Source organism: Podarcis raffonei, chromosome 8 (assembly GCF_027172205.1).
Source record: "Podarcis raffonei isolate rPodRaf1 chromosome 8, rPodRaf1.pri, whole genome shotgun sequence".
In the NCBI taxonomy this organism is placed as follows: Eukaryota; Metazoa; Chordata; class Lepidosauria; order Squamata; family Lacertidae; genus Podarcis; species Podarcis raffonei.
The window spans coordinates 74515379-74539023 of NC_070609.1; the positions used below are offsets into that span (position 1 = coordinate 74515379).

At 47.1% G+C, this 23645-nt stretch overlaps 3 protein-coding genes and 1 long non-coding RNA gene across 9 annotated transcripts in view; 1 reads left to right on the forward strand and 3 right to left on the reverse strand.

The window, feature by feature from the left end:
• LOC128419764 (solute carrier family 2, facilitated glucose transporter member 5-like) overlaps nucleotides 1-8487 on the reverse strand; it is a 20915-nt gene extending 12428 nt beyond the window's left edge. Inside the window, exons 1-7 of one of the 2 annotated variants that reach the window (XM_053400863.1) lie at nucleotides 8361-8487; nucleotides 5630-5711; nucleotides 4684-4779; nucleotides 3539-3684; nucleotides 2322-2446; nucleotides 1597-1749; nucleotides 61-186 (exon numbers count right to left, since the gene is read on the reverse strand). In XM_053400863.1, the coding sequence (XP_053256838.1) occupies nucleotides 61-186; nucleotides 1597-1749; nucleotides 2322-2446; nucleotides 3539-3684; nucleotides 4684-4779; nucleotides 5630-5698 (715 nt within the window). In that variant the 5' untranslated portion in view covers nucleotides 5699-5711; nucleotides 8361-8487. Of the gene's footprint in view, nucleotides 1-60; nucleotides 187-1596; nucleotides 1750-2321; nucleotides 2447-3538; nucleotides 3685-4683; nucleotides 4780-5629; nucleotides 5712-8225; nucleotides 8339-8360 lie in introns of those variants that run through there. The other variant, XM_053400864.1, reaches the window with a different exon arrangement.
• Nucleotides 1-12678, forward strand: part of LOC128419771 (uncharacterized) — a 13339-nt gene extending 661 nt beyond the window's left edge. For 2 of the 3 annotated variants that reach the window (XR_008331912.1, XR_008331911.1), the window contains exons 2-3: nucleotides 4507-4842; nucleotides 12590-12678. This is a non-coding gene — a long non-coding RNA (uncharacterized LOC128419771). Of the gene's footprint in view, nucleotides 1-3678; nucleotides 4286-4506; nucleotides 4843-12589 lie in introns of those variants that run through there. The other variant, XR_008331910.1, reaches the window with a different exon arrangement.
• Nucleotides 1-23645, reverse strand: part of ENO1 (enolase 1) — a 167372-nt gene that overhangs the window by 125408 nt on the left and 18319 nt on the right. The gene's annotated exons all lie outside the window — the stretch shown is intronic.
• LOC128419760 (solute carrier family 2, facilitated glucose transporter member 5-like) overlaps nucleotides 11904-23645 on the reverse strand; it is a 23846-nt gene continuing 12104 nt past the window's right edge. For 2 of the 3 annotated variants that reach the window (XM_053400852.1, XM_053400854.1), the window contains 10 exons: nucleotides 23294-23418; nucleotides 22650-22802; nucleotides 20947-21072; nucleotides 20017-20204; nucleotides 18499-18609; nucleotides 17108-17209; nucleotides 15955-16030; nucleotides 14412-14539; nucleotides 12509-12691; nucleotides 11904-12385 (listed from right to left, as the gene is read on the reverse strand). In XM_053400852.1, coding sequence (XP_053256827.1) covers nucleotides 12035-12385; nucleotides 12509-12691; nucleotides 14412-14539; nucleotides 15955-16030; nucleotides 17108-17209; nucleotides 18499-18609; nucleotides 20017-20204; nucleotides 20947-21072; nucleotides 22650-22802; nucleotides 23294-23418 — 1543 coding nt within the window. In that variant the 3' untranslated portion in view covers nucleotides 11904-12034. The remainder of the gene's footprint in view (nucleotides 12386-12508; nucleotides 12692-14411; nucleotides 14540-15954; nucleotides 16031-17107; nucleotides 17210-18498; nucleotides 18610-20016; nucleotides 20205-20946; nucleotides 21073-22649; nucleotides 22803-23293; nucleotides 23419-23645) is intronic. The other variant, XM_053400853.1, reaches the window with a different exon arrangement.

Here is a 23645-nt window from a genome sequence, read left to right on the forward strand (position 1 = left end):
GACTTTGAATGTTATTATCCCTCACCCTCCAATATGTAAGTGGTTCATGTATGTGGTTACCTAGCATGGCCTTTTCTTCATCATTTTTCTGAATCAGTAGATACCTGGGGCTTTCGGGGAAGGAAGGAACGACAATGGTCTGAAATAATGCCAGTATTCCAGGGACACTTGTCAGTATTGGCCAATCTGCGCAAGAAGGAGCAATTAATTTTATTTATTACATTTACACCCCACCTTTCCTCGAAGGAGTTCAAGGTGGAGTACGTGGTTCTCTTCCTCCCCATCTTATCCTCACAACCCCCTGTAAGGGGGGTTAGGCTGAGAGACTGGGAATGGCTCAAGGTCTGAGTCAGGATTTGAACCCTGGCCTCCCAGGTCCTAGCCCAACAATCTAACTACCATGCCACCCTGGCTCTTGAAAGGTATCAACTCAGATGGCACAACAGAATTGCCCAACGCTAAGGGAGGGAATCAATGGCCTTCCTGGGTCAGTGGGCACCTTTGGGGAAGTGCCATCGGTGCTAGCCATTGGCTGTCATGAGGGAAAGCGTGGCATGACACAAAATGTCTGCCATGGGGGTATAATACAAAATGGCTGCCGTGGGGATGTGGGGAAATGGCTGTTGTGGGGGCATGGTGTTATGGTGGCCACATTTAAAAGGAAAAAAAAGCAAAGAAAAGAGACATAACCATGGGTGTGCCCCACATCAACAGGCAGGGGAAGACACCTATATCAGCCATCGCTATGCTTGCTCACAGAGAGAAGGTCTCTGTACAGTGGTACCTTGGTTCTCAAACGCCTTGGTACTCAAAACAACTTAGAACCCAAACACTGCAAACCCAGAAGTAACTGTTCCAGTTTGCGAACCTTTTTCAGAAGCCGAATGTCCTCTGTTTTAAGTGTTACACTGGTTTGAGTGCCACACTTCCGTTTTGAGTGGTACGCTGAGGTCTGTTTGTTTTTGCTATTTATTTTGCGTTTTTGTTTTTGCGGCTCTTTTTTTGTTTTTGTGACTGTGTGGAACCCAGTTCAGCTACTGATTGATTGTGTGCCTGCAGTACATTGTTTATTGCTTTCATTTTATGGATCAATAGTCTCGTTAGATAGTAAAATTCATGTTAAATTGATGTTTTAGGGGTTGTTTTTAAAAGTCTGGAACGGATCAATTCGTTTTGCATTACTTTCTATGGGAAAGCACGTCTTGGTTTTGGAACGCTTTGGTTTTGGAACGCACTTCCGGAATAGATTAAGTTTGAGAACCAAGCTACCACTATACTTCTCCTCTGTTCAGAACTGATGGGTCGCTGGCTGTCCGATACTGGGATCCAAGTGGGCACATGTAAGACATTTTGTGGGCACCATAGGTGGTACTGGTGGGGGTTCACTGGTGCTTGCGAGCACCACATGGAACTGGAGGGGCCGTGGAACTGTCTCCCTCAGAAGGTGGCGAGCTCTTCTTCATTGGGAGTTGAGTCATCTGTTGGGGACTCTTTCCAGCATTGCAGCATGTTGGACTAAATGACCCCTGGCAATACCTTCCATCTCTACAATTCTACCTTGACCTTTGGGCTAAGAGGTGCTCCTCTCTGAATTACCTTCTTCGTTCCCCAGCATTTCAGGAAAAGAGAGTAACTGAGCCAGGAGGACGCCTACAGCTAGAAAGAAGTGAGGCAGCATGCCAATGGCTCCCCTCATGTTCAGTGGGGAGATCTCTATGAGGTACAATGGGACCACGATGGAGAAGATGCCTGGTTAGGGGATAAATCAAGGCATTATTCACAGTAGGCATGTGACAGCCATAGAAGCATACAAACACCTCCCACTTACCCAACCAGTCATTGTGTTCTGCAAGAGAGGGCATCCTGCAGATGCCATCCTACCAGGAGGTCCATTCCACGTGATGGCCAGAATCAGGCCTTTAGTTTGGTGGCATGTAGCCTCTGGAACTCCCTTCCACTGCGTATCAGGCAGGTGCCTTCCCTATTGCCTTTTTGGCACCTGCTATTTCAGCAGCTGGTATCTGTCTTGGATCCAAATCTGGCTGATGTGTGTGCCGTTGCTCTTTCTAAACGGTCTTTTAAAAAATATTTATAATTGCTATCATTATTGTTAGCTACATCACTGCTGATGGGCCAGGTTTGGCCCATGGGCTGAAGGCTCCCCAAAGCAGTGTATGGAGGTGGTGGTGGTGGTGGGGAGGTTTTTATTTTGATATGTCTTTGAATTGCACGCACTGGTTCCTTCCCAACTCAGATTTCAGAACAGGGAATTTTCTCATAACCCCACACCCTCACTAAATCCAGGAAGTAGCCCAACTCACCTATGGTTATTCCAACGATGAAGCGTGAAAGCATCGTGAACAGGAAGGCTTGCACCACAGTGGCGCAAACCATAAACATAGAGGACACCATGGAGCAGAAGCAATTGATCAGCAAGGCGCCTTTCCTGGAAAGAGTGGGGAAAGGGAGGGAATGACTGGGCCAGTGAACATGTGGAATGATTGGAAGAGTTCCCTGCATCCTTTGGGGGAAGCAAGATCTGCCAGGAGGAGCAGTTTAGGAGGTTGTGTGTTAAATCTCTAATCCCGGCTCAGTCAAAGATACACCTGTGTAACTTGTTCATCCCAGAAGAATCATCCAAGGCCATGGTGGGTGCAGGACCAGAGAGGGGAGGGGAATTAGTTGGGATCATAAAGCCATATAACCTGGCGACCCGGCTACTTATTTTCAAGACTTATTTAATTCTGATCAGCTTAATTTTATACCAAAAGGGATCCCAGGGAGGCTTAGTAAAACCAAAGCAAGGCAGCCAGTCCCTATCTGCAGGCTTACAATCCAAAAAGACCCCGCCCACAACAACAACAAAATTCATGGAAGGAAAAGGGATATGGAGGGAATAGGAAAATAAAAATAAAAACGTGGGCACTTTCTAAACAGTGGTTCCTGTAATCCAAAGAATCCTGGGAATGGTAGCTTGTTAAGGGTGCCAGGAAGTGTAGCACTGTGAAAGGTACACTGCAGTCTTTGGGGAAAGCCTTGTGCTTCGAATACATGCTATGTACACAGCCCTATTAGCATGGAGAAAGTCCACAGAGGGAGGGAAACCATTAAGCAGAGGCTGGATACTTCTTTCCTTTCCTTTGATGCGGTGTCTGATCCACACCAGCCATCTCAATGGCAATATGTCTTTTGCAAGATTCCTTGCATTTCTGATTAAAATCTAATGGCAGTCATTGGCTGAGTTTTGCTCAGAGATGACCCACTGAAATCAGGGGGGGGCTCGCTCAGGCTGGCTCATTCATTTGAATGGGTCTGCTTTGTCGAATGCCACCCAAACGATAGCATTACTTCGTCTGGCTGAATATCTTTTGTTAAAATGCGGGATGCCTTTTTACAGGGTGAACCTCCTCATCCAGAAGTTAAATCGAGCCTCGGCTGGGGAGACAGGGCTCAGCTGAAGCCCCACTCCCCTGCCCACCTGCCCCACGTCCAAAATTAGGACTGGAAGTTCACTAATCACCAGGTCATCTATATATACCTTCCATATTCATCCACCATGACTCCTGCGATGAGTGCTCCAGTAAGGCCTCCAATAGGGAACAAACTGATGGCAAGGCCTAGCATGAAGAGCAGATACTGCTGCTCTCCTGGATTCTTCGCAGTGTTACCCATGTCTTCCAGGAGCTAAGAGAGGAAATCATATCATGGGCAGGGTTAGTGTATCCACAACACATCCTAATCAGAAGGAACTGGCACCCTTGCAGGTGCCACATAATACTCATATGTAGAACTTCTCTCTATTAGTGTGGCAGCATTTGCACTTTGGAACTCCCTGCCTCTTGAATACGCCTTCACTGTATTCTTTTCGGCGACTGCTAAAAACGTTGTCTTTTGAGAAAGCCTGTACAGACACATAGAGCGTTGGTGTCTGTTTGAATCTGGTTTTCGGTTTACCTTTGTTTTTAATTTTAATTTTTAAAAAGGTTTTAAATAGTTTATTTCAACTTTGTAAAATAAAACCCTAAGCATTTCATTGTTTTCTTCTTTCTGTAAATGGTTCTTCCTCCAGCCTTGTCCACCAACGGCATCTACCAATGGTTGCTCAGAAGGAAATGTGAGCCTTGGGCTGAAGAAAGATCCTCCCCACCTGTTTTAAAGTCCCACTAGACACTTTCGAGTTTTTGCTGCAAGAGACCAAGGCTCCATCATCACCAAATGATTTCATTTGTTAAGGATGCTGAGAGTTGTTAGGAGACCCCTATGGCACTATGCTGAGTAAAACTTGGTGGGAAGCCTATCTTATTTTAACTAATATATATGCATTTATCTGCACTAATAATATACACATTTTATTTTTTGTATACACTAGCTGAAACACTGCACCACAAAATTCTGAGAAGTGTGAATTTTGAAGGGTGTTCCAGTTGGCAACCTGTTTTGGAAAGTGTATTCTAGGCAGTTGTGCCCTTAAAACACAAACTATTTCAAATTTCTCTCCACCCCTAGATACAACCTGAATATATCTCTGATGACTTTAGCTGTAATTCCTGGATCGCAAGGGGTTCAACTAGATGACCGCTGGGGGTCTCTTCCTACTCTACTGTTCCATGATTTGCTAACTCCCAGAAGCTTAGTCAGAAGCCCCTGTTGTAAGAAACCGCCTGTGCCGCAGGGTCCTCTTACCAACACTGGGGAATAGACTACCCAGAGGATGTAACCATATTGGATAGATCCCAAGCTGGTGACCAGCACTGTTCGGAGAAGCGAATTTGTCACCTCCTACAGGAAATCAAAGCAGCAGATAAGAGCAGCTGTCAGGCAAAGCGTTCATCAATGCATAAGGTAAAGGTAAAGGGACCCCTGACCATTAGGTCCAGTTGTGACCGACTCTGGGGTTGCGACGCTCAGCTCGTTTTATTGGCTGAGGGAGCCGGCGTACAGCTTCCAGGTCATGTGGCCAGCATGACTAAGCTGCTTCTGGTGAACAAGAGCAGTGCTTTCAAACTGCTAGGTTGGCAGGAGCAGGGACCGAGCAACGGGAGCTCACCCCGTCACGGGGATTCGAACCGCCAACCTTCTGATCGGCAAGCCCTAGGCTCTGTGGTTTAACCCACAGCACCACCCGTGTCCCCATCAATGCATAGGACATAGTTACTGAAAGACAAATGGCTTGGATCTTAAGCAAGTGTGGACAGAGTTCTGCTCATAGGAGGAGTGTTTATGGTGCAAGGTGATATAACCTGTGGCCCTCCAGGTATTGCTGGACTCCATTTCCCATCAGCCCCAAGCCAGCATGGTCTATAGCCAGGGCTAGTGGGAGCTGCGGTTCAGCAGTATCTAGAAGGCCCACAGTTCCCCCTATTGCTGTACCAAAGGCTTCTGGGAGCCGGCAGCATCATTTAGAAAAGAACGTAGCAGGACCTGAGTGCAACAGCAGAACGCTCCCCAGTATTCTGGTTGTGTGATGTCACTTGTTTGATGTGGGAGGGTTGAATTTTAAAAATGGCCTCTTAGGTCAAATTGGACGGTTAGAGCATGGTGGGGATAATGCCAATGCTGCAAGTTCAATCCCCATGTGGGACAGCTGCATATTCCTGCATTGCAGGGAGTTGGCCATGTCCAAACTCACCCATTTGCGGACTACGGGCTTTGGTTCCGGCACTGCCTTGCTATCAATGCTTCTTCTGGTAGTTTTCATAATTGAGTCTCAGCTGTGGGGGAAAGAAGAGGGACATTTTGTTAGGCGGTTATTATCTCTTGCAACTTCTTTAAGAACATAAGAATAGCTAAACCTGGCATAGGCAAACTCCGGCCCTCCAGATGTTCTGAAACTGCAATTCCCTTCATCCCTGACCACTGGTCCTGTTAGCTAGGGATGATGGGAATTGTAGTTCCAAGACATCTGGAGGGCCAGAGTTTGCCTATGCTTGACTAAATGGTCCATGGACAGCTCCTCCTGACAACCTGTTTACTGGGCATCCCTCCTGATTTGTTTTTGCAGGGGTTTGATTATGGCTATGTACACATTTAAACCCTATGGCTTCCGCCAAAGGATAATGGGAACTATAGTTTGCCCCTTACTGACCTACAGTTCCCCAAACCCTTTACAAGCTACAGTCCCCTTTAAATGTATGCCAATCACCTGTCTTTGCTGAGAGTTCACTTTGATTTATCGATTTTTTTTATTGCATTTATATACTACCTTTCTCCTATATATATTTGTGTGTGTGTGTGTGTGTGTGTGTGTGTATCATTTTCCATTTCCCATCAAACAAAAAAGATATTGTTTTACATCAAATTTCAAAACTCCATTTCTGCCTCCCTCCTCCCTTTCTGCGGTTTCTTATATTTATAGTATCTTTACTGCAACTCCCAGTTTAAGCCTAATTATTAGTTAGCCCATATATTCGAAATTAGTTTTATCACACTGCACGTCTTTATGTTAAACCTGCTAATGATTGTATCTGTTTGCAATAGTTTATAAAATATTGAATAAACGTTTTCCACTCTAAATCAAAAACTCTGTCGTATTGACTTCTTATTCTTCTGGTGAGTTTCGCCATTTCTACATATTCGAATAGTTTTTTGCTGCCATTCTTCTTTGGTTGGGACGTTGTCTTCTTTCCATCTTTGGACAAATATCATACGAGCAGCTGTGGTCACATATATAAACAAGTTTTTATATTGTTTAGGTATCTCTAATCTCTAAAAGAAAAGCCTCTGGTTTCTTATAAAAAGTTACCTTAAACATTTTTTTCAGCTCATTGTATATCATTTCCCAGGAGGCTTTTACCTTCTAACAAGTCCACCACATATGGAAAAAGGTACCTTCTTTTTCTTTGCACTTCCAGCAAATATTCGATTCAGATTTATACATATTTGCTATCCACTGCCCAGTGTATCATAGAAGATTTCACTTGCTCATCTTTTGTTTGCTTATCTTATACGTTTCTGAAATTACCTTAATATTACTATCTAGCAGGTCTTTCTCCAATTGGAATGATTGGTTCCCAAAACCTAACTTTTTATCTGTTTTAAACAATTCATTTAGTTGATAAAATTGCAACCAGTTTATTAACATACTTGGCAATTCTTCAAACGTTTTAAACTTAATTTCACCACCCTCCTCACTTATTATTTTTTAAATAAGTTATCCAGTCTACATCCCACCTTTATCTCCAAGAAGCTCAAAGTGACATATATGTTTCTCCACCTCCCCATGACAGCCCTGGGAGGCAGGTTAGGCTGAGAGGACAGTGACCAAGGTCACCTAGTGAGCTTCATAGCCAAGTGGGCATTTGAATCCTGGCCATCTGGGTCTTAGTCCGATACACTAACCACTACGCCACATTGTTCGCAGGGTGATTATATGATGGTGAGCTCAGCACTCAGCCTGATTTGCTTGTCAGGCATTCCTTCCTTCTACACTTTTCTAAGCATTTCCACATCATTTTCCAAACTGCAAAAAGTCTGTTCCTTTTTTCTTTTCAAAAATGTGTTTATTGCTCCGGGGTGATATTGCCTTTTAATCCACTTCAATTGCACAAACCTAAATTTCTGCTATGTGCTGGAAACCCTCCTGCAAAATGCATTTACTTACTTACTTACTTAATAGTGGTGTTTATAGCTCACTTTCACTGAATATTTTCAGTCCCAGGGTGGGAAACAAAAAAAGCTCTAAAAAGCTAGAGGTACGTCTTGTGGTAGTGAATGCTCGTGGCAGGGACATACTTAAAGCCTGTGACTTGTCTCCTGAATGTTTAAAGAAATCACCAACACAGAGAGGCAGACTCGTGGGAGCACCACCCAGACAAGGAGGCTTCCTGCTCAGTCTCTGCATGAGTGCCTGTTCTGGCTTTTTATTACAACTGATTAAGGCAGGGATAGGGAACCTGTGGGCTCCATCTGTTCTTGGACTTCAACTCCCATCAGGCCCAGCCAGCATGGCCAACAGGAAGCAGGGGTGGGAGTCGTGGTCCAGCTACACTGGGGGGGGGGCAACAAGTTTCCTACTCCCAGATTTAAGCCAAGTCAGAAACGATGGAGGGAAAACCGAAGCAGTTGTCCTCCAAGGTAATCCATTGGGTCAACAGTCCCAGAAGTGGGTAGCGGTGAAGTCTGTCTGTAGGGAGCCAACCCACCCCCTCAAGGCACCATAGCTGTCAGCTTTCAAATTTGAAAATAAGGGATCAGCAGCCTTGAAAATAAGGGATCAGCAGCCTCACCTGTCCCGGGGACAGTCTACGGGATATCTAACAATCCAAGATAGCAGCGGGAAGCAGCGGGAAACGGCGCTGGAATAAGGGAATTTCCCGCCCAGAAAGGGAAGGTTGACAGCTATGCAAGGCACAGAAACTTACCACTGCTTTCTGTTCTTGGAAGTAGAGGGGTGAAATCAGCCCCGCCCTGTTTTCTCTTGAAAGAAAGACATCAAAGGGCAGGCAGTATTGCAAGAGCCAATCAGAGGAAGGATGCTGAAAGATTCCATTTGGGGGAGCTGTTGGCAGTTGGAAGGCCAGGTGATTGAATTAGGTATACCAGGATCCCATTGTGGCTGAGCAGCTGAGCAGTGAGCATGCCAGGCGGCCTTAACTCAGCCACATGCAAGATTGTTATTATTGGGTTGTCGCTAGCCGAGCCCTACTCAGAGTAGACCCATCGAAAGAGCCAGCATGGCGTAGGTGACCAGGGTTCGGATCCCCTGCTCTTGACCATATGAAGCTCATTGGGCTTGACCTTGGACCAGCCTAACTTACCTCACAGGGTTGTTGTGGGGATTAAACCGGTTTCTGATTTTTAAAGCCCTCACAAAGATTCATCAGGGGTTTGGGGCAAATTTCCCCCGACAGACACGTTTTTTGTAGGCAGTTCTCCCGGATGCAGTCACAGGAAATCTCAAACATTGCAAACAAGAAGCTAAGAGCCCCTAATACAGGACTGCTCAGTAGTGTGCTGATTGGGGCAAGAGAATGATGATGCATGGCCCAATTCTGGAAAAACTAAAACCTTCCAGCTACAGTAGATTGGGGGGGTGGGAACTGGGAAATTACGTAAATGACAAAGTTTACTGTTGTGGGCCCCTCAGTCCTGTGAGGATTTGGCAAGGCCGGCCCAACCATGAGGCAAGTTGAGGCAACCGCCTTAGGAGGCAGCATTCATAGGGACAGCAGATTCGGCCTCCAGCGAATGCATTGGCTGCTGCCATGCCATGGTGAGAGCAACAGCCCCAGCATGCTCCTTGAAGCCAGCAGCCCCCCATGCCACCTCTATTTACGGGACCGCCTCTCCTGGTATGCCCCACAGAGGACCTAAGGTCCATGAATAACCATAGTTTAGAGGTCCCAGGCCCTAAGGAAGTCAGGCTATCCTCCACCAGGGCCAGGGCCTTTTCAGTGATGGCTCCGACCTGGTGGAATGCTCTGTCCCATGAGACGAGGGCCCTTCAGGATATAACCTCCTTCCATTGGGCCTGTAAGACAGAGCTATTCCGCCTGGCCTTTAATTTGAATTCAGCCTGATCTTTTATTTCCCTTCCCTTCCTTCCCCCTCCCCTTTTATGAAGATCACCCGCTCTGAGACCCCACAGCTAATTCTCCCCTGGCCTCCTCGCTGGCCCAAGTAGGACCAATTCAGCCAGCTAGCCCTGGGGGTTATCTAATGCTTATTTCCCCTAAATTGATTTCTGAATTTTGAATTTTATTGTTATTCATGTTTTTATGCTGTATTTAATGCTGCTTTTACAATTAAGTGTTTTAAATTTGTTGTTAGCCGCCCTGAGCCCGGTTTTTGAACTGGGAAGGGCGGAGTATAAATAAATTATTATTATTATTATTATTATTATTATTATTATTATTATTATTATTACTATTATTACAGAGGCATCTTGGCAAATAGGAGGCACTGCTCATCTCTTCCCACCCTTGCTTTTGATACAGATTGTTATTTCTTCCTTGTTCCTGATATTAGATCTTTCCTCACCCCTTTTGCCCTTTGGGAGGTGCCCCCCACCATTTTGTGGTTTGCCTCAGGTGTCAAAATATCCTTGGCAGGCCCTGGAATCTGGCCTGGTTTGGCAGCCCAAGATGGGAGGAAGAAGGAGGAGCAGGTGGTGGGCTGTAAGATTGGTACCTAGGGATGGCAGAGGAAGGTCCCTGTGTCAGGTACGGGGGGGGGGGCAGAACTGCTGACTCTCCCCTGCCCCTCTTGACCAGCAAGGGGGAGGGGCTGAACAGGTAGGGGTGGAGGCAGAGTTGGAGACTGAGAGCCAGGGTGGTGTAATGGTTAGAGTGCTGGACTAGAACTTGGGAGACGTGGGTTCAAACGCCCAACTGACCATGAAGCTTGCTAGCTGACCTTGGGTCAGTCACCATCTCTCAGCCTGACCTACCTCATGGGGTTGTTGTGAAGAGAGGTAGAATTGTGTACACCACCTCGGGCTCATTGGAGGAAAGGTGGGCTATAATAGGTAAAGGGTAAAGGGACCCCTGACAATTAGGTCCAGTCGTGACCGACTCTGGGGTTGTGGCGCTCATCTCGCTCTATAGGCCAAGGGAGCCGGCATTTGTCCGCAGACAGCTTCCAGGTCATGTGGCCAGCATGACTAAGCCGCTTCTGGCGAACCAGCCAGAGCAGCACATGGAAACGCCGTTTACCTTCCCACCGGAGCGGTACCTATTTATCTACTTGCACTTTGATGTGCTTTCCAACTGCTAGGTTGGCAGGAGCAGGGACCGAGAAACGGGCGCTCACCCCATCACAGGGATTTGAACCACTGACCTTCTGATCGGCAAGTCCTAGGCTCTGTGGTTTAACCCACAGTGCCACTAGGGTCCCAAATGTAATGAAAATGATTGTCTAATCTTCAAGAGCCTGGGGACACCTTTGTAGGTGGGATCAGACTCACTCACCCAGAGCATTGGGCAAGAGAGTCTTGTGCATGAGCTCACTCTGCCTTGTCTTTAAGAGCTTGGCGGGAAGAGCACATCAACTGTAGGGACATCTTTGTAGTGTCTGTTTGGTTATGAACCTCTTGCCATGCCCACTCACCTTGGGATCTTGACTACCTCAAAATCCTGACCTCCAGACCCAGTGCTTGGTGGTTGAGTCAATACTGCTGTTATCCTATATAAAGATCTCCCCTTTACTCTCAAGTAAGAAACTTTGTGTTTTGGGATGGGAACCTGACACTGACTTAGAACAAAAAGGCAATGAGTAATACTCGGTGTGTGAGAATATACCTCCTTCTAATTGTTCTTTAATACCTTTTAATCCTTGAATGAGATAGAACAATAGAACTGTAGGAGAAGTAGATATGGAAAAGAGTAACTGCTCATTTTGCATGTGAGTTCAATCCTGGGAGGTTGAAATTGCACAAGTCAAGTCCCAAGCAGGGTGAAGAGTTTAAAAGCTCTGTTTGTGCCAGGTCTGTTCAGGGCCACCCGGTGTGAAAAGTGCTTTTAAGCTTGCTGGTCATGACCCGCTGGGCACACCAACTCTGGAAAGCACTGGGATGTCTCATGAGATCTTGCGGAGCAATGTGAGTTCCCCGCGTGGTCTCATGCGAGCATTCCTAGCCTTCCAGAGCCAGCGTTCTGAGAGGACCTTACCCCGCAAGGAAGTCAGAGAGCTTAAAAGCTCTTTTTGTGTCAGGTAACCCTGAGTTGACCCAATACAAAATGACCCTTTAAGCTCTCTGCCTTGCTGGAGGAGTGGCGCAGCTCCAAGGATTTGCTTTGCTTTGATTTTCATGTGTACATGAAACCCTTGGAACCGAACCCCTGAGTAAAGTGAGGGACTGCTGTATAAAGTATTTCACTCTGGTGTTTGCGAATGATTGTCTTTTCTTTGTTACCTGTTTCTAATGTGATTTTATATATAGATATATAATTGACTCTACAATTAGGTGTGTATTTGGTAATATAATTATAGCAGTAATTCATGGTAGGAGAGTAGAAAAGTCTGAACAGAAAAAGAGTAGGCTTTGGATAGGAAGAGAAGCAACCGTCATTCGTATACCAGCGAAGGGCAGGTAGCATTAAGAAACGGCGGATGGTCTTTGTTTTCTTTTGAGGCTTTCTTTGTGTTTCATGCTATCCCGTTTGCCACCGCTATCCCGTTTGGCGCTGCTATCCCGTTTGGCGCTGCTATCCCGTTTGGCGCTGCTATCCCGTTTGGCGCTGCTATCCCGTCTGCCGCCACTTTCCCGTCTGACGCTATCCCGTCTGCCGCCACTTTCTCGTCTGCCGCCGCTTTCCCGTCTGCCGCTATCCCGTCTGCCGCTATCGGGTCTGATGCTATCCCGTCTGCCGCTATCGGGTCTGATGCTATCCCTTCTGACGCTGTCGCTTCTGACGCTGTGGCGTGTTGACCGCCTTCTGTCCTTGTCCTGTAATAGTAATAGTAATAATAATAATAATAATAATAATAATAATAATTTATTTATACCTCATCTATCTGGCTGGGTTTCCTCAACCACTTTGAGCGGCTTCCAGCAAAAGATTAAAAATACCTGTGACGTCCGCCGGATTGGGAACTGGACCTGGACCTTCACCTTCTTGGCCATTGACGACATGTACTTCTTGTTTTCCAGAAAGGTCTTGCCGTTGGTTTCTGGGATAACCTTGAAGATGTAAATGAAGCTGAACACGCAGAGAGGCCAGAAGAGGAGGAAGGTGTAGGAACCAATCCGTGTCTAGAAAGGAACGTTGAAATAAGAAAATGAGAGGGGTGGGAAGGGAGATGGGCATAACCACAATATATAACAGGCATCTGGTTGGCCACTGTGAGATGAGGATGCTAGACTAGATAGGCCATTGGCCTGATCCAACAGAGGTCTTCTTATAATCTTATGTTTACGTGATGATGATTATGATGATGATGATAATCAGGGGAACCAACTTGGGCTCCTGATTATGGGTGCCCAGTGTGCATGAAGTCATGATGTCAGGTTGTAACGTGACGTCATGACGTCATGCACACACACCCCCGGCCTCGGAAACTGAATTGCGGTGGTAATCAGGTTCCAAGACCTTGGAAAGCCCCCTGAACCCAACTTCCGGTCAGGAGCGGAAAGGACTCGCCAACCTGGGAAGACAACCCATCTAGGAGAAGGAAAACTGTTCTCCACAACCAGGGGTAGGCAACCTAAGGCCCGGCGGCCAGATCCAGCCCAATCGCCTTCTCAATCCAGCCCATGGATGGTCCAGGAATCAGCATGTTTTGACATGAGTAGAATGTGTCCTTTTATTTAAAATGCATCTCTGGTTTATTTGTGGAGCCCGCCTGGTGTTTTTACATGAGTAGAATGTGTGATTTTCATTTAAAATGCATCTCTGGGTTATTTGTGGGGCATAGGAATTCGTTCATTCCCCCCCCCCCAAAAAAAATATAGTCCTGCCCCTCACAAGGTCTGAGGGACGGTGGGCAGGCCCATGGCTGAAAAAGGTTGCTGACCCCTGTCCTAAACCGCTGCAACCTTGTGGGATATCTTCAGGAGAAGAAAAGGCTAAGGAGAAAACCCTACACAAATCCAAAATGGAGTCCCTAAGACAGTTGGATGGTGCCTTGTACGCCTCCTTCTGGCAACTCCTGCAGCCAAGCTGGTGCCCGGCGTATTACTTTGCTTTCCTTTGGACCACATCATCGAGGCTGATGATGTCAAGTGTCTTGACTTCTTGGCAGCTCAGGAGCTCCATACACTCTACCCAGGTTTACACCCCAGAGAGGTCACTTTGGTGCTACTTGACTTCACCCCCTGCTCCATTGTCTCTCGAGATGCCAGCAACAACACATATACAGATAGTCCTACTCGAAGTAGACCCAATGAGGTGAATGGACATGGCTAACTAAGGTCCATTAATTTCAGCAGCTCTCCCTGGAGTAGGACTTATTTCAGCAACATCTTGCGGGCCAGTATTTCCCTACCCCTGGTACACAGCCAGTGGGGTGGAGTGGTTATAGTGTTGAACCGGGAGCTGGGGAAAACCAGGGTTCAAATCTCCACTGCTCCATGGGGCTCACTGGGCGACTTTAGGCCAGTCATGAACCCTCAGCCTAAGTATCTTGCAGGGTTTTTGTGAGGATGAAATGGAAAGGTGCGGGGGAGACCCAGGCAAGCCGCCTGGAGCTTCTGGGAGGATAGGTGGGATATAAATGCAATATATAGGTAAGAAATATTATGTCCACCTCCAGGTAGTTTCATTAAAAAAATTCGACATCATTTGTAGTTTCTGGAAGATGTGCAGACTCTGGTTTGACGAGCCTACAAGGGAAGACCTTCAGCAACACCTGGCAGGCCAAAAGCTCCTCACCTGGGTGAGTTAGATGGACCAATGGTCTGACTCAATGGAAGGCGTCTTCCTGTGCTCCCGAACCAGTTCAGACCACCCCCTCTTCTCACCCAAACAACTCACCTCTATCTGAATGAATATCATCCCCATAATGAAGTGCAGGAACCAGTGCACAAAGCCCCCGAGCATGAAGGCTATGGAGCGGGATGGCTGGAGGAACAGCTCCAGTATGATCACGTTGGGTATGGGACCTGGGCGGGGAAGAAAGGATTCAAGGCTGTTTTTCATGGACTTGCTCATTCATTCATAGCGATTCAAAAGGAACTGGTGCAGTTAAGAGCTCTCATGTGCCTAGTTCAAACCTTGGCTGGATCTACACTGACCCTTTAAACATTATTAGAACGATATATAGTTCTAAAACGTCACAGGGGATACTGGTAAATTAAAAACGTCTTTTCCTCAGGTATCACATTTTAATAACACGTTATTCACGTTACAAGGAAAACATAATGTGTCCATTACGTTATGAAAATCGTTCCTTAACCCTTCCTTAAGGTTATAAACCATGAGTGTAGATCACTGGGTGGGAAATAGTAGCAAAGTTCCCTGGAAAACTCCCACCGTAGTTTGCTAAGTATGGTAGCTCACTGAGGGCGCAGTTCCCAGGATCCTTTTTGCAGGGGAGCCATTGCCATTATTATTATTATTATTATTATTATTATTATTATTATTATTATTTCTGATTGGGTTGTCCCAGCCACTCAGGGCAGCTCTCAACAAAATATTAAAAACAAAACAAAACATCAACCATTAAAAACTTCCCTAAACAGGGCTGCCTTCAGATGTCTTCTAAAAATCAAATACCGTATATACTCGAGTATAAGCCGACCCAAATATAAGCCAAGGCACCTAATTTTAGCACAAAAAACTGGGGAAAACTTATTGACTCGAGTACAAACCTGGTGGTGGCAGCAGCTCCTGCAGCCAATCAGAAGCCGTGGAAGTCCCGTTGGACGTTCGGCTTCCAAAAGAATGTTCGAAAACCGGAACACTCACGGTTTTCGATTGTCGGGAGCCAAAACGTACGAGTTCCGGGGTGTTCGTACGACTCTACTGTACAGTGGTATCTCTGGTTATGAACTTAATTCGTTCCGGAGGTCTGTTCTTAACCTGAAACGGTTCTTAACCTGAGGTACCACTTTAGTTAATGGAGCCTCCTGCTGGTGCTGCACCGCCACCATGCGATTTATGTTCTCATCCTGAGGTAAAGTTCTTAACCTGAGGTACCACTTCCAGGTTAGCAGAGTCTGTAACCCAAAGTGTTTGTAACCCGAGGTGTTTGTAACCCGAGGTACCACTGTATTAGGTTATGGTCTGGTTAACTACAATAACAATTTTCTGTATCTTTTTCTCTTCTGTAATATATAGAATTATTATTATTATTATTATTATTATTATTATTATTATTATTAGTTTTGTTTTCTACATGGGTACCATTTTTCCTTCTTTTTATGTCTAATCTTACTCTGTGCACTTGTAATTATGTACTCTTTGTTTTTCAATAAATATATATTTTTTAAAAAAAAAACACTTAAACAGAAATAAAACAAGCGGCCCACCCTGTTTGCCTCTTTGAAGGAACTCTGTAGGTCACCTGAGTCCTTACCTGGCCCAAGGATGTGCCCAAAGATCAAGATGAGGAAAAAGACTGAAGTGACGTATGTCATCCATGGCATGGTTTCCTGTGGGGAAAAGTTGAGCGTTCTTCAGACATGTATGAATGAGAGTACCTGGCACGTCTTAAATTAGAGCAGGAGGGAGGAGCACTTCTCAGATTGAGGGCCTTCCGAACCACAAATCAGTGGCGGGTGGGACAGAGGCAAAAGTGGGTGGACAAGGGGTTATAGAGTTGGACGGTCCTCCCCAGGTCATCTAGTCCAACCCCTTGCAATGCAGGAATCACAGCTAAAGAAACCTTGACTGGTGGCCATCCAACATTAAAAAGCCTCCTGGGAAGGAGAGCCCATTGGAATCTCCCTTTCCCAGTAGGCTGGTTTCACTCACATTCACACATGTCTCTCTAAACTCCATCAAGACAAGCGAGAGGCATGATCAGGGTTCAAGGACACGTTCTGGACAGGCAAAAAACCCTCCTGGTTAAAGCACAGCCAGAGAGCGGTGTGGCCTGGTGAGAGGGGGTGTGGCCTAGCGAACGTTCTGAGGGCCAGGCAAAGAGAGCCAGAGGGCCACATTTGCGCCCCTTCCCCAGCCTGAGGGACCCCACCCCTGGATTAAGATCCAGGCAACTCGGCATTTATGTGGGGGTTATGTTCCAAGGCACTTGCAGCAGAGCATCAAGGGCTGGGAATGCATTGGGAGTGCAAGAGCCAGATACATTTTTGCAGGAAAGACCCGCCAACAACATTCCTTCCCGCTCTTCCACCTGACACCAAATCTGAGTGGATTTTCAGCTGCCTTATCCTGAAGGAAACCAATGCTCCATCTGGCTCAGTTTGGTCCACACCAGGGTTTTGCCAAACTTAGGTCTCCAGCTCTTTTTGGACTCCAACTCCCATCATCCCTAGCTAGCAGGACCAGTGGTCAAGGGATGATGGGAACTGTAGACCAAAAATAGCTGGAGATCCAGGTTTGGGAAACCCTGGTCTACACTGACCAGCAGTGGTTCTTCAGGGTTTCGGATGCTGCGGTGGACTGAACCTGGGACCTTCTGCATGCCAAGCAGGTGCTCTGTGATGGAACTACAGCCCTTCCCTTGCTGGTGACACTGGCTAAATCACACCAGGTTTTGATCAGCAAACCTGAAGTTCGAGGGTCATGGTTAACAGAATGCAGAGGATGCTGCATATCGCAAATCCAGTGAGGAGGAGGATCCTTCGCCCCACTAAATCCACTGTATAAACCTAGAGGGTATAGAGAAGAAAGAGTTTGCGTACAGAAATGAGAAAGAGAATAAAATGAGGCCACCAGGAATCAACAGAGGTAACTTCCATATACAGAACAAAAATTTTTTTTCCTTCCAGTAGCACCTTAAAGACCAACTAAGTTAGTTCTTGGTATGAGCTTTGTGTGCATGCACACTTCTTCAGATACCAGAAATAGACTGGAAAGAGAAGCTGCTGAATTGCAACTCATTACCAAACTTAAAACCATGGAGAGACCTGGTCTGAACAAAGACATTGGATTCTTATCTCATTATACATGACAAAGCCATTTTTCACCTTCTCACCCCTTGCTTTTTCCTGTAAGACCTATTGCAGTCGTTAAGAGTCGTCAACAGGCTCATCACAGCTATCTGCCAATCACCCATTCCCACCACCCTTCTGAGTAATACCCCTCCCCACCTTCTCACTATATAAAAGGATCTGGCAACTTCTGTTTCAGTGTATCTGAAGAAGTGTGGTATCTGAAGAAGTGTGCATGCACACGAAAGCTCATACCAAGAACTAACTTAGTTGGTCTTTAAGGTGCTACTGGAAGGAAAAAATTTTTTTGTTTTGACTATGGCAGACCAACACGGCTACCTTTCTGTAACTTCCATATACAGGGCTGCCTTCGGATGGCTCAGGGGTCCCATAACTCCATATACCGTCCAATGTGGTTGGCGCTGTGGTCTAAACCACTGAGCCTCTTGGGCTTGTGGATCAGAAGGTTGGCGGTTTAAATCCGCACAACGGGGTGAGCTCCTGTTGCTCTGTCCCATCTTCTGCCAACCTAGCAATTTGAAAGCACTCCAGTGCAAGTAGATAAATAGGTAGTGCTGCGACAGGAAGGTAACCGGTGTTTCTGTGCGCTCTGGTTTGCGTCACGGTGTCCCCTTGCGCCAGAAGCGGTTTAGTCATGCTGGCCACATGACCCGGAAAGCTGTCTGGGGACAAACGCCGGCTCCCTGGGCCTGAAAAGCGAGATGAGCTCCATACCCCATAGTCACCTTTGATGGGGCTTAACTGTCCAGGGGTCCTTTACCTTTACTTTAGCCTCCAATATTTCTCTGATGAAAATAGGGACATCCTAAGGAAAACCAGGACAGCTTCTGTAAATCCAGGACTGTCCCTGGAAAATAGGGACACTTGGAGCATCTGCACATGTCCTATAAGGGTTCCCCCAGGGATTCTTTGAAGTGGCAATTTTAACACCATTTGAAACAGATTGGAACTTTTGATTTTAGGAAGAGAGAGAGAGAGAGGCTTACCACGATCATCAGCGAGATTGCGATGAAAATACTTGCCAACACAGTGATATACCGGGCTTCCTGCTTCTTGACCCTCAAAGTTGCATAGATTCTCTCTGAGTAATAGAACACCTGGAAGCAAACCACAACTATGGAATGCCCTCCAACCGAAGGAAGGGATGGCAGAAGATTGGACAAAATCATGGCTTTCAATGGCTGCTTGCCATGATGGCTACCAGGTGCTGCAGACCTCAAGAAAAGAGAGGGCTCTTGGGCATGGGACCTGCTTGCGGGTTTCCCAGAGGGATCTGGTTGGCCGCTGTGATAACAGGATGCTAGACTGGGTGGGCCATTGGCCTGATCCAGTAGGCTCTTCTCATGTTCTGATGCTCTTAACTCCCAGACTGCCAGCATTTTGTGGGACCGAGTGAAATGCATCCTGGGATATATATATACGGTATTTGTATTCTGCAACATGTCATTAACCCATGTGTCTGCAAACTCCAGAGCAGTTGTAGAACCTGTGGCCCTCCAGATGTTGCTAGACTACAGCTCCCATCAGCCCCAGCCAGCATGGCCCAAGAATCAGGGAGGATTGTGGGAGCTGTAGTCAAAATCCCACCAGCACTTGTGGTTAGGGATGGCTGAATCTGTCCATTTTGGTTTCTCCCGGTTTCTCATTTTTCCAAGTTGGAGTTCCAGTCCTACACATGTATTCTTCACCAGCATGTTGTTGGTTTTTTTTGCTAAGTCCTCCTAAAAATTAATCAGCATTTTAGTGCATTTTTCTCCCAATTAAACATATTTTTGGATAGTTTTCCCTAATATGCACATACCTGCAAGGCAATTTAATATAATACACATTTTCCTGTTATTTTCACCAGTAGATGCACCTTAAGACACACTTTAATCCTACTGTATGCACTTTTGGACATGTTAGCACGACAGAGAAATGCATTGCAAAATTCAAAGGAGTGCAGATTTTGATGGAGGGCTGTCTTTTAGTTCTGATATTGCTTTGGAAAGTATGAATCAGGCAAGTCTGCAATGAAATGAAGGCCAAATCAAATTTATCCTCCATCTGTAGCTGAGAGGTGGACAAAAACTTCTCTCTACTTTTTGCACACCTTGCATAATTTTATGCAACTCTGTTGAGCCACCTATCCCTCGCCTTTTCTCCGAGCCAAAGCAGATACTCATACAGTGACACAGCAGGGAACCTCTTTTTTCTGGGTGATGTTCTCAGCTTCCAGGAGCCTTTAGTCCAGGGATGGGGGAACTTTGACCCTCAGGATGTTGCTTAGCTGTAACTCCCATCAGCCCCTGCAATCCTGGCCAATAGCTAGAGATTATGGGAGCCGTAGCTCAGCAACCACTGGGAGTCCACAGGTGCCTTAGACCTGGACTAGAGTCTTCTGGGAGCTGGGATCACCACACAGAGAAGGAGGTCCCCTGCTGCATCTCTGCATGAGTGGTCGTTCGGATGAATATTAACACTCGCTCAGCCTTCTAGCCCAACTGGGAAGCTGCCTCTCTTACCGCATTGACGCCTGTGAGCTGTTGGCCACTCATGAGGATGACCACGGAGATTATTTGCCAACGCATGGCTTGGTTGCACAGCAGCTTCATCCCGTTCATCTCCTTCTCCACCCTTACCGAGACGTTCTCCTGGTGGAGCTCCTCAAGCTCACTCTCCACATCATCATGGCATCTCAGCCTCTGCAAGACTGGAAGGGAGCAGGGAATGGATTTATGCTGAGCCACCAAGGCAGGAAGACATGAAGAAACAACAATGCGGAAGAATAGTGGTAGAGCTTTGTATGTCCCAGGTTCAATCCCTGCATCTCTAGGTAAGGATTGGCCGGGGGGGGGGGCGATCCCTGCCTTACACCTTGGAGAGCTGCTGCCAGTCAGTGTGGACAATGCCTCCTCTTACTGAGCCAGATGGGCCAATGGTCAGAATATATAAGGCAGCTTCCTATGTTCCTATGTGTTGCCACCCTGCCCTGCTGCTCCTGCTGCCCCTGCCTGCTCTGCCACCTCTGCCACCGGCAAAGAAGCACCACCACCACCAGCGCTGATTTCAAGGAAGATTGCAATGATTGGGGGGGGGAGCTTTCACTCCAAATCGTGTGAGATCTTGCCTGAAATCAGAGCCAATGGCAGAGACGGCAGGGCAGGCAGGGTGCCCATAGGGGTGCTACCTGGTAGGGCTTCTGTTCCCTGAGGCAATGGCCTCACCCTGCCCAATGGCTGGGCCAGCTCTGGCCACAGTTTCAGTCCCCAGCATCTCTTGGTGGGACTGGGAGAAGCTTCCTATCTTCCTCGCCCCCCTTGCAGGTCTGAGGATGCTCCCTCAGTGCTGCATATGAGAGAGCGGGAGCTGCCAGCCTTTGCCCAGAGACTCCCACAGGCCTCTGTGTAGGGTCCCCATGCCGTAATGGTCCTGTGCACTCAAGGCGATTGTACCTTGCCTGGCTTTCACCTCATCATTCCTCTGAATCAGGAGAAACCTTGGGCTTTCGGGGAAGCTGGGCAAGACGATGACTTGAAACACCGCCAGGATTCCAGTGAAGCACAGCAATAGCGGCCAACCTGTACAAGAAGATGCAGTTATGACAGGGGGTGAGAGAAGGCATCCCTTTCCTTTCCGCCCTCTTTCCAACTCAAGCTGCACTGTTTCCTTTCCTCTGCAGTTTGCCTTCTGCCAAAAACAGTATTTCCCCTCTCGCTGTCCACTGTGTGGGAATTATGTAACCCATGGCATTTGTGCAATTAATGACGCAAATTATGTTGCCTTTACGCTACTACATTTTGTTTGTTTCGGTGCCAAGGAAACTCGATGCAAATTGCAGAATGGTTTGTCAGGGATGAGCGGAGAAGGAATGGTGGAGACCGCCTCCCCAGCCTGACCCTTCCAGAGAAGAGGAAGACAGTTTAGATTGACAGCAGGGATTTGAGGCAGATGAGGGGGAAAGTTGGGAAATAATGGGAGAGAAGGAGGATGAGGAGGAAGCAGCAGCAGATGGGGCAACAGCTGACAGACACAGTGTCTTTTGAAACCATTCCAGACCTACCCTCTCCCAGAACCCGGCGAGCCTTGAAAGGAGGAGAGCAAAGAGCTCAAAGACAGAGGGCACATAGCAGCACCCATAGAAGTGACAAATGAGGAAGTGAGAGAGACGGGTGGTGGAAATTCACTCGGGACAATGCCAATATCCAAGAGGCTGGGTTCTATAGCCTCTCTCTGTAAATACTGAATAAAAATAGGACGGTAAAAAACATTCCCTTGTCTTTGTACATTCCTGGACAACCAGCACCTTGACATGGATGGACCATAATCCATGATGTATCATTTGCAAATAGAAAGCCACGGCAACAATGATTAAGTTTGCCAGATTGATTGATTTCCAGTCCAGTCATGGGATGGATAAACAAACATCATTGATGTTTTATTGTGCTTAAATACTTTGTTGGGAGCCGCCCAGAGTGGCTGGGGCAACCCAGTCGGATGGGTGGCATACAAATAATAAAATTAGCATCATCAGGGGCGCCAATTATGGGGGGCTCTGGATGCCACCACAGGGCCTCCCCCCACAACTTCTGAGGTCTTGCAAGGCCTCAGACAGCATCTCCAAGGCCTCAGAGATGCTTTCTGAGAACTTCTGAGACCTTGGAACCCAACTTCCAGTGGCAACAGAAACTGGGGGGCTTTCTGAGGTGTTGCGAGGTCTTGGAACCTGACTTCTGGTACCACCACAAATCACGTTCTGAGGCCAGGGGGCGGGCGTGACATCATGACATCACATTACAACCTGACATCATGACTTCATGCACACTGGGCACCCATAATCTGAGGCCCAAGTTGGCTCCCCTGATCCTCATCATCATCACCACATAAACATAAGATTATAAGAAGACCTCTGCTGGATCAGGCCAATGGCTCATCTAGTCTAGCATCCCCATCTCACAGTGGCCAACCAGATTCCTGTGGGAAACCCACAAGCAGGATTCGACCCCTCTCCCCTCCTGTGGCTTCCAGCAACAGGTATTTGGAACTGTGGAGGCCGAGCATCGCCATCCTGGCCAGCAGCACCCGCAAGTCCTGCTTCCTTTTCCTCCGTTTCTGCTGAAACTCTCCAACATCCCTTGCGATGATCTGCCAAGGTTACCTTTCTCAGTCCCGAGAAGCTCTTGAAGACTAAGGATTTGTGAGACCATGACGCCAATGGTGACAAAGATCATAGGGACCGTCATAATGGACCCCCTCATGTTTCTAGGGGATATCTCTCCAAGGTATAGTGGGACGATGCAGGAGAACATGCCTGGTTAGATGGTAGACAAAGGGACAGTTAACAGCATGGATGGGACACGGCAACATTTTCAAGGAACATGGGAGGTTCTCCCGCTGGGAGGACGTGGCCAATTGATCTTCGCCCCAGCTTTGGGTGGCATTCTGAAGAGTGGCATTCTGTGCCCCTGCATGTTGGGCAGCGGAGATTGGTCCATGATGTAACAGGCATTTAAATAGCTACTTTTTGGGGAATGAAATAGACATTGCAATAATCAATAAATATTTGATGGCAGGGGCAAGGAATCTTTGGGCTGGGGACCAAATGCAGCACCCCAAGCCTCTCTATCTGCCTTCAGGACTCTCCCCAAGATGCACGCCTCCCCCCCAGGGCACACCCTTCACCATCCCAGCTTTAAACCCTCCTCCAGTGCTTCCTGCCTGGCTGGAATTGAACCCTGATAATGCCCCTTGCATTATTTAAATGGCTTTGCTAAAACCACTAAGCCCAGGGCCCTCTCTCACCTGAGCACATTCCAGTGACCAAGCGTGAAAATATGGTGTATTCATAGGCATGTATCACAGCAGAACATCCCATGAAACCAGCAGAGAATATGGACATAATGTTATTTATTACCAAGGCCCCTTTCCTGAAAAGACAGGGAAAAGGGGTAGGAGAGGTAGAGGGAGCCAATACATGTACAGTAGCATCAAACAAGCAGGAGAGGAGCTATTGAATTGCAGTAGGGTCTTTTGGTGGGCAATTTGGTCTACTTATGGGAAGGACAAGGAGCTATGCAAGGCAGGAGAGCTCCTGGAAACCCCCAACTACTGTAAACCCCATTCAACCCCCTCCTTTGACGTCCGAGACTTCAGC